Here is a 15,801-nt window from a genome sequence, read left to right as displayed (position 1 = left end):
AGCGGGCTACATATTACATTACTATCTATATCAATGTTAACCCTCTTGTCATGCCATGACATTGCTTTTAAGCTTTCGTCAGTTAACGATGCACGTGACCCGTGAACAGTAACGGGTAACTGGTGACAAATAAATCAGATGTCAACCGGTGTAGAAGTAGGAAATATCTCCTTGTAAAAAGTGTCCCGTTCTGTTGTGTTCTGACGAATTATGGTTTATGGTTTTATAGAGATTGATGGCATAAGCATATTGTTCTTCCGGGCATTCAATCCTTCGACTTTTCAAACTTAAATGATGACTATTTGTATGTTTTATCATTTTAGCAGTGCGTCCTGGAAAACCCGTGATTGAGGAGGGGGGCAAGGTCCACTCAACAGCCACTGTTGACCAAGGGTCAGCCTTCATCCTCAAATGCACTGGGGAAACTATTGGAGAAATACCGGACGCTTGGTTGTGGTACAAGGATGGTAGACCGTCGGTTAAAGGTGCTACGCTTAGCAAACCTGCAGTGGCGAGGGATGCGGGATCTTATCAGTGTTTGGCAGGCATTGATGGAACCGCGGGTCCAAAGTCTGATGCGTTTATTCTAACTGTGAATTGTAAGTGTGCTTCGAAATCCCTGCTCTTTTTTTTCGTGGTATTTGATTAGCATGTGGTACAGCGGCTTTACGAAGATAACTTTATACTGTAATCTAGATATCGCTAGCATGTTATACATATATACCTGGATCTACCTCAAGTTGGAATATATAGCTGTTGCTATTATGCGGCCCTTCACTTGTTATACAATTTTGGCCGGGTCTATTTGGCAAGCCGCTCGCCGAACAGGCATCTTTTTTTGTCCTGTTTGGAGAGCCGCTTGCCAAACAGCACTAAAAAGCCACTCTGTTCGGCAAGCCGGGCTTGCCAAACAGGGCAACAATACTACCCTCTTTGGCGAGATGGAGAGGTTACAACATGTTGGCCAATCAGAGAGCAGTGACGTCATATTCGAATTTATATGCACATATTTAACAATGGCCGACTTCCCGCTCTCGATTCAATTTCTGTTACTAAACTCGGGTTTTGGTCAATAATCCATGAAGAAGCATGTACATGTACATGACTGTATGGATTTACAAAAAAAGTTATATAAACGTGATTTAACTGATAAGCATGTTAAATGCATTAGTGTGCATTTCTATAGGCGTTTCACTGTAACTCCAGTGCTGCTGACCGTGTTGCCACGAATGATAATGAGCTCCTGGATGGTTGAATATGCATGAGTTCGGCTCTTCATCTAGGGCAGAAAAAAGGCGCTGTTTGGTGAGCCGGGCTTGCCAAATATTCACTTCCTACAATTTTACTTTCAGTGGCGTTATCATTAGTTTTTCTAAATCGCAGTTCTCCTGATAACTTTTTACACAATATCATTTTAATAGTAGTGCAACATGTAGTAGAGTAGTCGTTTTTGTGATCTAGGGTCATGCCTTGGCCAAAATACCTTGATTGTTTTTTTAACACCTCAACTGGTATACAAGCTTGCTCAGCTGATAAAATCTAAAAAAACATGTATCACTTAGCTTATTATTTAAAGAGAGTTTTTCTGACAACCGTGCTCAGTTAGTGAAAGTCTTGCATGTTTAGCTTAGAAAATACACTACCGTCGAGAACATTGCTATTCCAACTGATTGATTGATTATACGGGCCGAGGACAAAATCGGAAATTACCTAATTCATCATGATAATAGCATTATTTTTACTTTGCCCACATAACGTTGTCACAAAAGAAATATTTTTTAATTTGGTCCACGGCCTATTATGGTGTTCACTTCAAGCCAACCACTTTAATACGACAAGTTATATTTTTATGACTTCAGCTCCTCCTGATAAGCCCTTGATCATCACCGAGAATGTAATGGTAAAGACACCATATATTACCGTCTGTAATGGGGCAAACTTCACCCTTACCTGCACCAAGGGGTCTGGGGGAGTAACCCCGGATTCATGGGAGTGGCACAAGAATGGAAACACCCTTACAATCGGCGTCTCAGGTGCTACGTTTACAAAGACTGCCGTAGTTGGTGATGTTGGATCGTACCAATGCAAAGCCGTCAGAGGTCGATTGGCCAGTTCTTCCGACAATTTGTCACTACGCATTGCTGGTGAGTTCTAGCTGGTTTACTTTCGTACTCATCCGAAGGAGGGGCCTTTTTAATGCTAGATACACGTCGTAAGCCTTATTTATTTTGGTTGCCATCTACAATGAAATGGTCCAGAGACAATGTGCTTAGCTTGAAAAGCACATCTTGATTTCCACTCTACATGTAGTACTTTTCATAATTTAGTTGTACACAGAACGAAATATTCAAAATCTGAATAAATCACTAAGCTACTTCGATTTTAATCCTTACTGGAACCGAGTGAGCGATCATTATATTTGTGCGGACCGATGCATTGGTAAAACGCTGCGCTGAGAGGAACGGCACCATGACGGCATCGAGCTGTTCTCAGCTACTCCGATACAGCATGTTGGCGGTGTTCCATCGAAGTCCGCCCTCGCATGCACTCGGGAGGCGCGAAAGGTTTCCCGCAACTTGAGCTCAAAATGTTGCTCACTAAAAATATCTAACATTGCGTGTCAGTGTAAAAGACGAGTTGAAATAAACTTGTGTAAACCTGCGAGGTAAGCGGCAAAATAACGCAATAAACACTTTTAGAAAACAATTATTAATGAGGAAGCAGGAGAAAAACAAACACACTGAAAGGATAATCCGCAGCGTCCTTTAATAAAGGGCCAGATGTTAGTTTCTAAATGTTCTTGATATCATTTCAGTCGTCCCTCATAAACCACGAATCATGATCAGTGACAAGATAAAGACGTCAGAAATGATAAGCCAAGGGATGTGCATTATGTTGACATGTGACAAGGGAGAGGGTGGACGGTCACCAAGAGGTCTATCATGGAAATTTTATAAGGACGGTAAACCTGTTGCAACAGACGTCCCATCGGGTGATACGTGGTTTACAAAGTCAGCTGTGGCCAGCGATGCCGGATCGTACCAGTGCCAGGTCATCGAAGATGAGATGGCGAGTGCTTTGTCTGAGGCTTTAGATATAACAGTTGTGGGTGAGTTTGAGTGCCAACCCCTTGGTGCATGTGTGTGCCGGTGACAAATTAAGCTTATATACGTGTTGCACGAAACCAAGCTTGGACATGGACAGGACAGGAAAACTAGGTCAGTGCTCGGAACCGCGTGTTATAACAACTAGCATATACCCATGGAGCGGGCAAAGTTGAAATGTAATATACATTAGTTAAATGGGCACGATGATTGAACTACATTAAATTTCTAACGTTACTGAAGTTTAATTAAAGGTTAAACACGCAATGAACTGCATTTAGGGACTTATTGCTGCTATCTACATGCAACCCCCAAAAGATTGATTGGAGTACGCTATTTTACACAATGCATTGAGACCAGTGACAGCAGGTCCTGTTCCACATAAGGCCCTCACATATTAGGCATATCACCTACCCACTCCCGTACCCAATGCCACTGTCGGATCAAAGCCAGGTGCATGGAGAGATGCAGAACACAATTCAAACTGACAACATCAGTCAGTAAAGAATAAATCAAAGAGCAAGCGCTGGCCACTGTACATATTTTGTCCATCCTGGCATAACTGTTTCTCGAATAGAACTAAAATAGAATAGGCTAATCATTAATCTCCCTGCTAATACCCTGCACCATGGACCAGGTTGTGTAGCACTACATACGTGCTGGAAGCTAATACTGATGTGGCAGGGAGAATATGCGTGAAGTTTGTGTATGCTTTTGAGAATGAGCGGAGCTCTCCAGTCGACGTGCTCTCTGAAAAGTTGTTATTTATTCTAAAACCACCAAGATATTCGACGTATGACACCCTCAGTGACACTCTTACTTATGATCCACACCTACGAAACCAAAAGTTGCAAGAATTCGACGCATTTTCGAGGCCCAATTTTGAAACAAAAATCGCCTCCTATTTAGCGGCCACAACGCGCATTATAGTATAGATGCTTGAGGTCAGGATTTTGATTCTCTGGGGTAAATGCATTGCTTAAACTATCAACGAGACAGTATTATTGAACTCAGTCGGAACCGCGTGTTATAACAATGCTTGAGGTCAGGATTTTGATTCTCTGGGGTAAATGCATTGCTTTAACTATCAACGAGACAGTATTATTGGTTTTCTCAAGGACGACATACATATCAAGAAACATAGTGACTGCCCAGGTCAAATATCCTGATAATATTCTAAGTTAGGGTATTTACATGTACATTGACGTACAACCTTTGAAAGACTCATGTGAATGATTCTTTAGTTGTGCTCTTAATTAACTTAATGTACATTTAGGCAATTAAATATTAAACTGAAATAACATCTTAGAAACTTATAAGATTATCATGGGGATTTTCGACCTTAACATGTACCCTGAAGTGGATCGCACGTGCCTTGTCTCTACCCTGTATTATTTCAGCTGCCTGCCCAAACTCTTTAAAAGTAAACTGGCTGTTCACACGGTCAGTTGAATAAAAGTAGTTAAATGATTCAATGTTGAAGTTCGCTGTTGATTCAGTTGGTTGTTTCTTTTAAATTTCAGTGCCTCCAGAGAAGCCATTCGTCGTAGACGATACCACCGGTTTGAAAACATCAAGAATGGTAGTCAACATTCATGAACAAATAAGTGTGTCATGCGTCAAAGGATCGGGCGGGTCCATTCCAGACAAGTGGTGGTGGTATGAGAACGGCACTCGGAATGATAGAGGTGTTTCCCCTTCATATAGAACTCCTGAGAAAAGGATCGCAATCGGAAACAGCAGTGGAAGTGAAATGGTCCAATGCCGAGCTTTCCGATATGGTTTGGCCAGTCCCCTTTCCGATGCTTTAGTTCTGGTAATCAGCGGTGAGCAGCTTTTGTGAGAGAGACGACTTGGTGCCTTTATTACAACTCAATCGCTCTAAAAGATTCACTCGCCTTTTTTGTTCGAAAGATCATCTAAAACACTCATGTGGGTTTCCATTAACACGTAGGCTCATGATTTCAACAATGAGAATTTATCAGCAACAGTTAGCTAATAATTATGTTTTACATCCTCATATAGACAGTCACCTTATAGCAGTTATTAGCAGTATCATGATCAGTGTTGGCGCGTTTTCTATGGTGAAGGCCGTATTGAGTCCTAAGGTAAACTGTAAACTTAAGTAAGGACCAGCGTGTTTATTAATGTTTTTTATCCAGGGGTCAGTGTAGTTCATACTCTCATGTTAGAAGAGGGACTATAGACGCAATGGTTAAAAATCGTAGGCCTGTTCTTTAGGTGACTTGTGTGAACAGCGAGTTACCGACTTGGATTGTGTTTGACGCAGTGATAGTTATATTCCCCACAATGGCCTATTGTGACGTAGTGTAACATAAGAAATGTCTCTATCGGTGACTTCATATAACTTAATATTACCTAACTATTTTGATCCTGCCAATAGACCCCTTTAAAATACTTAAAACAATGAGGCCATCCACTCTGACTCTGTATTCATATTTTGTCGTACTTTTAAGTCTTGTAAATTATAGTGCCGTTGGTATTTCATTATATAGCTTCCTGCTGATTTCCCTGCTCATCTTACTCTTTTAGATCCTACCACAAAGCCATTTATCGTTGAAGGAAGTAACATGACCATAAATGAAGGAATGAATTTCACTTTGACGTGCAGTCAGGGGAGTAGCGGTAAAAGAGTAACCACGACAAAATGGATGTGGGTAAAAGATGGTGTCCAACTTAGCGGCAGTAATTCCAGCGCCATATTCACGAAGACGGCGGTGTCCGGGGATGCTGGAAGGTATTGGTGCTTGGCTGGCGAAGTTAAGTGGAGCAGTCCTTCAGAAAACTTAACATTAGTCGTAAACGGTAGGTTTTTTTAGCTTGTAATCGATTTTAAAAGTGTCTCGAGATATTACTCGACCAAAACTACGCATACTTACTTTGGTATGGATCGTAAATCCATCGTCGTCGTCGGGCGGCGTTTTTTTATCAGCTATACATCCACTGATATAGTGAAGCCAGTCACATGCAGTCACATATGTATAGAAAAGGACGAACAGTCCAATGTATATTAGCGCAGAGGAAGAGGGTCGGTCTCATGATCAAGGTCGTGGGTTTGACTCCCGGCCGAGTTACTGCGTGGTTCCCATACTGGTCGAGTTCACGTGAGCGCCTTTTGTTTGTCCCTTGAAACCCCTAGTTGATTTCTGTGGAGACCGGGGTAATAATAAGATATCCGACAAGAGCTTTGAACAGGGAAACGGGAAAAAAACAGAAAAGCGCTATAATATAAGAACTCAATATTATCATTCTTTGACATGTTTGATACATAAGGTGCAAGCGCACATTTCAACGCCAACTGTGCATAGAGCGATACAAATCGCGCCCGAGTGAGGTTGACATGCCATCTTGTGCTCGTGGTTGATTAAAGGGGTACGCCGTTCGTAATTACTTGTGGTAAAAGAAGAAGAGGAGAAAGAGGAAAGGTCATGCCGACTAAACATTTACTTCATTTCAGTTGATCCAGACAAGCCATATATAACAGAACGCGGGGTGCCTACAACCGCAGTCACTCTCAACATTGGAGCTGTGTTGAAATTGACTTGCAACAAGAGGTCAAACGGACCAATTCCAGTCTCGTGGAAATGGTATAGGAATCACAGAGCAATTACAGTGCACGCCCCCAGTGCTGTTTATAGAAAGACTGTAGAGGATGGTGATACTGGTTCTTCATATCAGTGCCAAGCTTTTCAAGGTCAATTCGCCAGTGTCTTATCAGACGCTTTAAAATTAACTGTCACCGGTGAGTTAATGTTTTTGAGGATTTAAAAAAAAAGCCTTTCTTGGTTAAAAGCCCCACTAAGATTCTCATATATCCATGTCGACATGTATGTACATTCTAGTTATTCGCATGTGTTTGAAACCGATTAAAATCTTAAGAATTTTTAATTGATCTTGTCGAAGTTTGAACAATTCAAACTAACCCCATAGATATGTTGTTGTTTTAAAAATCATGGTGGTCAGTTGCAAAAGTTGCTAGAGTTGCTAATTCAGACAAGACAGCGATACAAAGAAAATGACACATGTACCTCATCTTCATTCTGGATTTACCGGCGTGATCACACCTTGATCACATTGATCACAACGCAGCGACACTGGTCTTATCGTGGAAGTGGCTTTGCGGGCTTCGAGTTCGCTTGATTTATTCGATTTCGACCGGTTTGTTTTTTAGATGTTTTCTGAATGATCCAAGAGTGGTGTCGCCTCAGGGGGTCATGTCCTAGCTAGGGGTCATAGGGTGTCGTTGGGAAGTTAGGGGTATTTTGGGGTCGATAATGGTAATGGGTGAATGACGTTTACGCTGAATGGTGTGTGCATGAGAATAATTAACCATGCGCCTACTGAAAGCGGTGCTAGAAGTATTTCTAATAATGTTTTGCTTTTGGGTACCTTTGCAGAATTCATTTGGGACTCAAAGGGTCCTGAGGAATATATTTTCATCACCTGATATCAGGATCCAACTTCTCAAACTTGGAGCAGAGTTTTCATCATATACTTGTCTTTTCCCTGTTTTGAAATAATATTTTCTTTCAGTTGTACCGGGTACACCATCGATCAGTATCGATGGTGCAGTAGTTGATTCTAGTGGAACTGCAACACTCAGCCATGGAAAGACACTTATGTTATCGTGCCAAAGTTCACCACATGGAGCGACCCCTAACGACTGGGATTGGTATAAAGATAACAAGATGATCACTGAAGGTGTATCAGGTGCTTTGTTCACCAAGGCTGCCGCAACAAGTGATACTGGGTCGTACCGGTGCAATGCATGGCGACGGAGTCATGCAAGTAATACATCTGTCCTGTCCGGTGTTCTGAACATAAATGGTAAGTGCACCTGTGCCTATTACAAAATGATATATGACATACCTTTTTTCTTTCGACGAGTGGAGAATGCATTCTGATTACAATGTATATCTGGAACAAAGCAAGTTGTATGCACGGCGACAGTCGTATCAGTGGGTTACTCCCCTCTGAATTGAGCGGTAAATGCTGTTTCCAATGCTTTTAATGTCTTCTGTATGCAGCAGTGGCGACTAAGGCCAGTCTACTGACTGTGCCGCAGGTTGGTTCCTTCCGCAAAAAAGGCCAAATTCCGATTCGTAGTTACAACACACTTCCATAGTTTTTTTCTTCGGATGTCGGTGTTGGCAATATCTCAGTTAACCATACTTCGTCGTTCAAAGGCCTCGACACCGTTATGAACGTGTGATATTTATTCATAATTTCAGTCAAATGTCCAATTGATGTTTACGGCCGCAAATACGAAAGATTTAAGGACAAAATGCTTGCGAGTACCAGTGTTACAAGGATTTACCATACCTCCCGGAGTGTACTACACTGTGTCACCACGTGTTTGAACCTGCATCAATGTGATTGCTCGGCTGTAGAGTACAATTTCAGCAACAAAGCATGCGCAATGGTTAAAGCTGTGACCGATTCGGCGATGCAGTCCCAAGCAGGCATGGATTTGCTTCTCCTAAAATAACTGTCAGTGACTATTTGGTGTTGGCAGTGATCCCGGAAGTGATAATTATCAGGAAAAGGCATCGAATATTTTTGGATATAGAAAATGACAGACTCAATAATGCATTGCCAGCGAGTATATTCCGATAGTAAGGGCCTGTTTTGGAACGCATGAGATTGTCATGGTGAGGGATCGTGTGCCTATACTAGGGTAACCGTTAGGGAAATGCGCAATACGAGTTTTGAAACAAGTAGTTACTAACATATTTTTTCTTGTAGTTGTGTGCTCTTAGTGGAACCAGTACAACCGAATGTAGCTTACAACCTGGCCGTATGGCGTGCGACAAATAAAATAGGCCAGTTATAAATGATATAATTTATAGTTTTACAAAATTAACCGTGTTGGTGTGTCTACACTTAACATGACTAAAGCTTATCCCCTTCGCGTGGAACTTTTGTCATAGAAATTACTACACTTCAAGGTGATTTGGCGCGCCTTCATTTATCTAAAGGGGTTGATGTCCAAAAAACACAAGCAGTGATTGCTCAAAGTGTGTTACTCAAAATGGACATCCCTCGAGTTGATAGCACCTTCAGCGCTATGGGAGATGCATTGAGGCAAGAGTTGCAGTGGGTTAGGCTGCTGTTTGTGCAGGTCTTGAAGTCCTGCGCAAATGAGGATATTTGATGACGTGGTTCATCCGCCCCTACTTGAATCGGCCGATATTGCCTCAGGATGGCCTACAGTGATGATCGTACCTGAAAAAAATTAAAATATTATCATAACACTTTAAAGTGTCAAAGAAGTAGGCAGATTATTACACCAATACCAGTGTATATCTGTGAGTGTTTCTGTGTACCATTGTTTCCCCTACAATAGACCAGTCCTCGAAAGGTTCCTGTATGGTTAGTGGTCGCTTAATCCGTGAATATGGGATTCAAAGGGGTAAGCCTGAAAATTAGAGAACACCTATCTGTTTTATGTCTAGACTATTTTCTGAAAGTGCTTATGACGTTTTCCAATTTTGATACATCTCTTAGATTGTGGGGAGCGGTGGGGGGGGGGGGGACATTATTCATTATATCTAGCACGCACAATTCCTGACGCGGGAAACTTCGCCCGAGTGCTCTAATTAATTACAACAAGCTGCTAGTTGTCATATTAATCGGATTATGGAACTAATTGATACTGGTACAGGTTGTCAATCTTGGCTAGGTAGGCCGCAGTATTTCAAATAGTTCCGGGGCTACTTGTTTGTGATTGTTAGTTCCCCGTACCTCGAAATAAATGTTAATGCGAATTCTGCGCGTTGCTAGAATTAGTCTCTGCTGTTTCATTTATCATTTTGAAAAGGAACTCAGTTATTGTGATATTTTCGACATTGACGGCTGAATATGGATCGTCTTGTTTGCCGCTTGCTGATTGTTCTAGCGATTAGGATAACGGACGTACTCAGTGGTGAGTACTTTTTTAAACCCGTCAAACCTGAATATCTACCACTTCCAAGCTCACTACATTGTATAGGGTAAACGCTGGCTTCATCAGATGGTCACCTGATCTCTTGACCGTGGCTAATATTATACTAGTTGCGGAAAAATCCACCTATATACACTAATCGCAGGCCTGGGTCTTTTCTGACCTTCCAATCAGGTCCCGGTTTTTATAAAAAGAGTATATTTGATGTCACGTACGAACAGTAAAGTGGTTTGAACAGAAAAGACACCTACATGTAAGATGAAGAAAAATGAAAACCAGCCCAAAACACGACCACTGCATTAGGTGTTGTGAAATCAAGTGTTAAATGTTGCTTTTTGATTAATTTCACAAATTCATATTCAACCTATCTCTAAAAATTTTTCTAAGCGAACAAACTTTTCTAAGCTGCTTGCTAATTTCAAACTTTTGTTTTCATTCCTGACTACCAGAAACGGCATTTCTATTAAATTCCTTCCACGAAAAGTCAGTTATATAATTTGATGCGAATGTGCATTTGTGCTAAGAGTTTTTTTTACGTTGTTTTATTGATCTCTAATTAGGACCGTCGACCAGCCTCGCCTGCTGGGAATTGGGAAGTTCCCAACAAATTGCCAATGGAAATCTTTAAGCCAATGATCAATCTTTCTAGGTGAATGTATCATATAATGACTGATTTGATCAATGATATGAATGAGCTTGGTTAAGATCAATTCAAGATATTTATATGTGCAACACTGTAACTATTACACCACGTATCGTCGATGTGCGATTGCTTGTCGAACAAGAATAGTGTCAATTGGTAACCATAGTTTCCCATAAGCATGGTTTATATTGAAATGACGAAAACAATCTTAGAAAAGGAAGAAAAAGAAAAATCTAACTTTGAAGAAATCCAGCAGGTATACAGTGGCCCAAAAGGACGTTGTTCTCGATATGAAAGCGAATTAAATAAGTGTGAACGAGGGAAATTGCATTTTCTTCAGGCAAACGCACATGCGACGACAACCAAATCTTCACAGATAGTGCGGGAGTGAAGCTCTGCTACGTCATACACAAGCCCTCCTCAAAAATCAAAGGTCAGGAGGTTGAGAGTACATGCTTGTCCCTCGGTGGAAAACCAGCCGCTCTTGACACGAGGGAAAAGATAGATTTTATAACGAGCCGCCCGAGTAATTGGTTTAGGTAAGCGAATTTTACCATACCTATTATGAAGTATAGATTGCTGTTATGTGTAGGGTGTTTTTGCAAAGCCCCCAAAACGTCAACGTGGACGTCCATCCCATTGTTTGACATCGTTATCATTAGTGCGATCAATGAGATAGGCGTTCATCTTGGCGTCTTTTGGATTTGCGAAAACTCTCTATTTGCATTGGACCACGAAAGATCAAAACAAGCTGGGCGTGATTTGTGGTTCTCCAAACCGCCGAACTCTTGTTATGTGATTGTTTTATTTGTGCGGTTCCACGAAAAACATTGATTCGCGATGATTGTCAAACCAAAATTAGGTGAGGTTTCGTAGTCTGCCAAAATAAAAATGGTAAGAAAATTAATTAGTTCAGGAAGTAAAGCGATTTGTCAAAAATAAGATGCTGAAAAATATCCCATTGCAACTTTAATTTGAGACGACAGAACAATGGTGTTCCTCTTCTTTGTACCTGATTAAGTCAACATGCTAAGAATGTGCGAAGAAATAATTCATTGATGAATGCTTATAGAATTAGGGTTCTGTTGAACAGGACAAATTTCGGGCAGAAAACTTTCCTAATTGCCGGAGGATGGACACATTCATGATCAATTTATGATCAGGAGTCGAATGTGCTTTAAAAACGTAAACCTGTCCTTATAAGGGCTCCATAGATAATAGATTTGTGCAAATGTTTTTCTCGTTGACCAGTTATTTCCAACCACCTCCTTATCAGCTCATACGGCCAAGTTTGACCGTTAGCGAAACGAGCCCACTCCGATAAGAGCCATGATAGCATCGAATCTGCTGATGCATTTATCGAAGTCATTTTCTAGTAAAACTGGCACGACCAACGCGCTCATGAACTTTCCAAAGACTTGATAAGCGAGGAACGCTTTCACAGCCACGATCGATCCAAGCCCGTCAAACAATGAAATTCTCGTGGTACGTCATGGATTGCTTTGGAAAATATCATTATTTTTTGCAGCATGATATAGTATTCGCGAGCGTGACCAATTCGCAAAAGTTCCGAACTTAACTCACGTGAATTTTGTTTGCTCTATAGTGGGATGATGTCTACGCTACAATTTAAACGGATATCGTTTACTCGTAAACCTGACCTGAAGTCGACTGGTCAGTCTCTTGCGTATGATGTAAGTGCAATTTCTCTTACGGGTGTGGTAACTTTTATTCCAAAGAAAAACATAATCTGTACTGTTTTTTCTTCAGTGATAAAGTCGACAAGTTTTGGATCGGAGCACGGACCAGATGGGCCTGGCTCGGGACTAACACAGAGGCAACATATACCAATTGGTTCTCTCAAAATGAAACCACGGAGTATGAAGAGTACTGTGCGTATCTGCACAATGCAGCGTGGAAGTCGGACAAGTGTGATAAGAGACATGGATATATATGCGAAATCGCGGAATCGTCACAAGGTTAGTAGTTTTCACTGTAAGTAAGTTAACGAATAATACATTATCATTGTGTACATTCTGCGCGCATTCTAATGAATGTCAAGAGCGGCTGCATTGCAATCTGGAAAAATATCATCTTTGAGAGTCGCTTTGCCCAGAATTTCGCGTAACTGGGAAAAATGTGCGGTAATTTTAGAAATACCGTTTGTGTGGCTTACAGATCTTTAGCCAATGACTGTGACGACCTGTGCATACAATAACATTTAAATGATACTGTTCATGGAGAATAAATAGCAAATTATAATACATGTAATATATGACACCCCAAGAGGCCTCTTCAAAATGGCACCCGATACCGGTATTCACGAGGACGACCAGTATATAGTCAGTACACGATCACTACGATCCCATCTTGCAGGCGCATGTCCAAGCGGCTATACGTCCAACAACAGTGGAAGTTGTTTCAAAGTTTCTAATTCAAAGGAGAAATATGAAAAAGTAGCCAAATTCTGCGGAGATGATGGTGGTTACCTGGCAAAGTTAGACAGCAAGGACAAGAATCTACACATCATCACGAGAATAGGGTAGGTATCGTTTTGTTAACACCCGACATCGTTCGTTAAAGATTTCAATTTGCAATTGTATTTGAAAATATCCAATTGCGTAAATGTACTGAATACATGTTTGCGTATCGATAAACTCGAATATCGGTTCGCGACAAGCCATTCTGTTTCTCTATCGTTTTTAATGCTATAATTATCATTTGAGGATAATTACTTCGATGCTCATGATAATATGGTCTCCAAAATATGACACAGTCATAGTTTAGGTAAGTTTCCAGCACTTTGCTTTGAATACAGCTATTCTGTTTTAACAGACGTGTAACTGTCTGATGTCTAATTTGAAAATGTTTCAATGGAGTATCAAGCTTTGATAGTTCAAGGTAACATCATGGTTTTTGGAATTGTCGACAGTAACGGTACACCTCTCTTGTCTCGTAGCACGTCTTGTTATCACTTTGAAGGTTTGTTAAATCTAAAATATCAATCTTCATCTGCTCTCTCTGTCCATTTGAAATATTAAGGGACTTACTCGATTTGCAAATTATTAGAAAATCGTGCATACGTACTAAAACCAACAAACACACAGTGACCCTGAACCTAACACTAACCCGTAATTCTGGGCATAACCACTTTATCTTATCAGGATAACTAACAATGACTTGCATAGCAAGAAGATATCACGTAAGAATAGCAACTTTATTGCTATATGATAACAATTATATTTTGATATTATTAAAATAACTATGAGTCTTAAATATATAGCGCTAAATCCAACTGGTTTCAGTCGCTCAAAGCACTTCACATTATTATCCCTAGCTATTGTACATTCGTGGTTCAAGCTCTTCTCTCTGGGAGTATTACAGATCCGTGCTACAGCTATACGGCGCTCAGGACTAACATTCCTAGTGTGCCAACTCTGCCCGCTAGGTATCCATTTACTCCTTGGTGGAGAGAAGCAAGTAGGGTAAAGTGCCTTGCTCTCAAGGACACAAAGACGAAACAGCGGTGAACCTACCGAGAATCGAACCCACGACCACCTGATTATGAGTCCAGTGCTCTAATCATTACGCCACTATTCTTCCCATATCTTCGCGATTCGCAAAAAAGTCCGGAAATTTTTCAAAAATGATATACGAAAACTCTTATTTCATTTTTTTTATAAAATATATTTTGGCTATTTTTATTTTCGCGTATCGTGGTGATTCACGATACACGCAAAATAATACGCCCGTTAAATTCTCACCCTTTTAGTGTGGAAGTGTCTTTTTTCAGTTCAACAGCTGACAGCTTCTGGTTTGGCCTCGACCGAGTCTATACCTGGTTCTGGTTCAACACGGGGGCGGTGGTACTGAACGACACAGCTCGCTGGAAATCGGGGGAGCCTGCATCTGATTGGAACAAGAATTGTGCAGTGAAAGTAGAAGTTAGCAAGAATTTTGAATGGAAGACAGAGAAGTGCGACCATGGAGAGGATGCGGTTTTGTGTGAACACGGTACATAGAGACAAAATATGTGTATTTTTAGGGCTGACATCTTGCAAGACTAATGCTAGCCCGACATCATTCTTCATAATCAACCTGACATTCGCGTGTCGAATGATGTCGGACTGACGTCGGCGTATAACTTCGAACAGCCACTTGACAATGTGGTTTAAAAACAATTCATTTTGACAGCTTTCACATTTTGCACCAACCCAAGCGGTTATGGTTGCCTTACCACAACTGCTGAATTCAAAACGAGGCTTTGTTTGCGCATAGTTCATTTACACTATAAAGTTCGGTTCGTTCTAAATCCAGGTATTTTAGAATATTACACCACTCATAATTGCTGGGTTTTTTTGTTATTTCAGTTCCATGTATCACAAATAGCGTCATAGAGGCTACCCTCTTCAAAACAAGATACCGCAACATGAAACTCATAATCAACAACAAGAGCAGGCGGGTTCAACACAAGGCGCGTAGTCCTCTGGAGTGTGTTTCCTTGTGTTTGGTATTTTACCAGTGTGAGTGCAGCGCGGTGGAGTACCAATGGAAACATGATCTTAAGTGCGCTATGATTGTTGGTGATACGGAGACTACAAGCCAACACACTAGTCCTGCTACGGACACTGACATATACGCTCCATAGGCTAAACCATTTATCATTGTATACATAGGTACAGTTCAACTGGACATGTTACAATGTGCAAGAAATCTTGATCTGCAGAATGGCTCTCCGGGAACAAAAGTTTTCATTGTGGTAATTGTTAAATAGAAAATACAATGGTCGCCTGGTCTGACCATAGGTTCCAAATTCCGGTTTTCGTCGGACAAAGCATAGCTTAGTTTTTATAGTGCTTCGCCTTCCCCCTCCCACCACCATGACCACCACCTGCGCAAGGACATGCGCAGAATTGCGCAACCCTGACTTTGGAAAAGACGCAGGTAAATCTAGGGACAACTCGTTAACCTAGCTACTTGTACGCGGAACATGATTTGGACATGAGTGATGTAGCAGGAGGTGGCGACGATGGCCAGAAGTAGTGTCAACTCCCAGGGCGGGGATCATTTCTTGACTTATTGTTATTGCA

At 41.2% G+C, this 15,801-nt stretch overlaps 2 protein-coding genes across 3 annotated transcripts in view; both read left to right on the top strand.

Moving 5' to 3' along the window:
* The window catches only part of LOC135500863 (hemicentin-2-like), a 34,029-nt gene extending 25,412 nt beyond the window's left edge, over positions 1-8,617 (top strand). For both annotated transcript variants that reach the window (XM_064792531.1, XM_064792529.1), the window contains exons 7-14: positions 324-599; positions 1,860-2,144; positions 2,816-3,109; positions 4,628-4,930; positions 5,658-5,930; positions 6,583-6,867; positions 7,659-7,952; positions 8,357-8,617. In XM_064792531.1, the coding sequence (XP_064648601.1) occupies positions 324-599; positions 1,860-2,144; positions 2,816-3,109; positions 4,628-4,930; positions 5,658-5,930; positions 6,583-6,867; positions 7,659-7,952; positions 8,357-8,613 (2,267 nt within the window). In that variant the 3' untranslated portion in view covers positions 8,614-8,617. The remainder of the gene's footprint in view (positions 1-323; positions 600-1,859; positions 2,145-2,815; positions 3,110-4,627; positions 4,931-5,657; positions 5,931-6,582; positions 6,868-7,658; positions 7,953-8,356) is intronic.
* A 1,343-nt stretch (positions 8,618-9,960) lies between these two features.
* LOC135500864 (C-type lectin domain-containing protein 38-like) lies at positions 9,961-15,564 on the top strand. The gene is made up of 6 exons (XM_064792532.1): positions 9,961-10,050; positions 11,052-11,250; positions 12,482-12,690; positions 13,088-13,253; positions 14,505-14,725; positions 15,082-15,564. Exons 1-6 carry the CDS (start codon positions 9,987-9,989, stop codon positions 15,357-15,359), a joined length of 1,137 nt encoding a protein of 378 aa, XP_064648602.1. The 5' UTR covers positions 9,961-9,986; the 3' UTR covers positions 15,360-15,564.
* Positions 15,565-15,801: the final 237 nt, after the last annotated feature.

This window comes from Lineus longissimus, chromosome 16, assembly GCF_910592395.1.
Source record: "Lineus longissimus chromosome 16, tnLinLong1.2, whole genome shotgun sequence".
Lineage (NCBI taxonomy): Eukaryota > Metazoa > Nemertea > Pilidiophora > Heteronemertea > Lineidae > Lineus > Lineus longissimus.
Note: the sequence above shows the minus strand (reverse complement) of the source record. Positions and strands in the feature narration are given on the sequence as shown.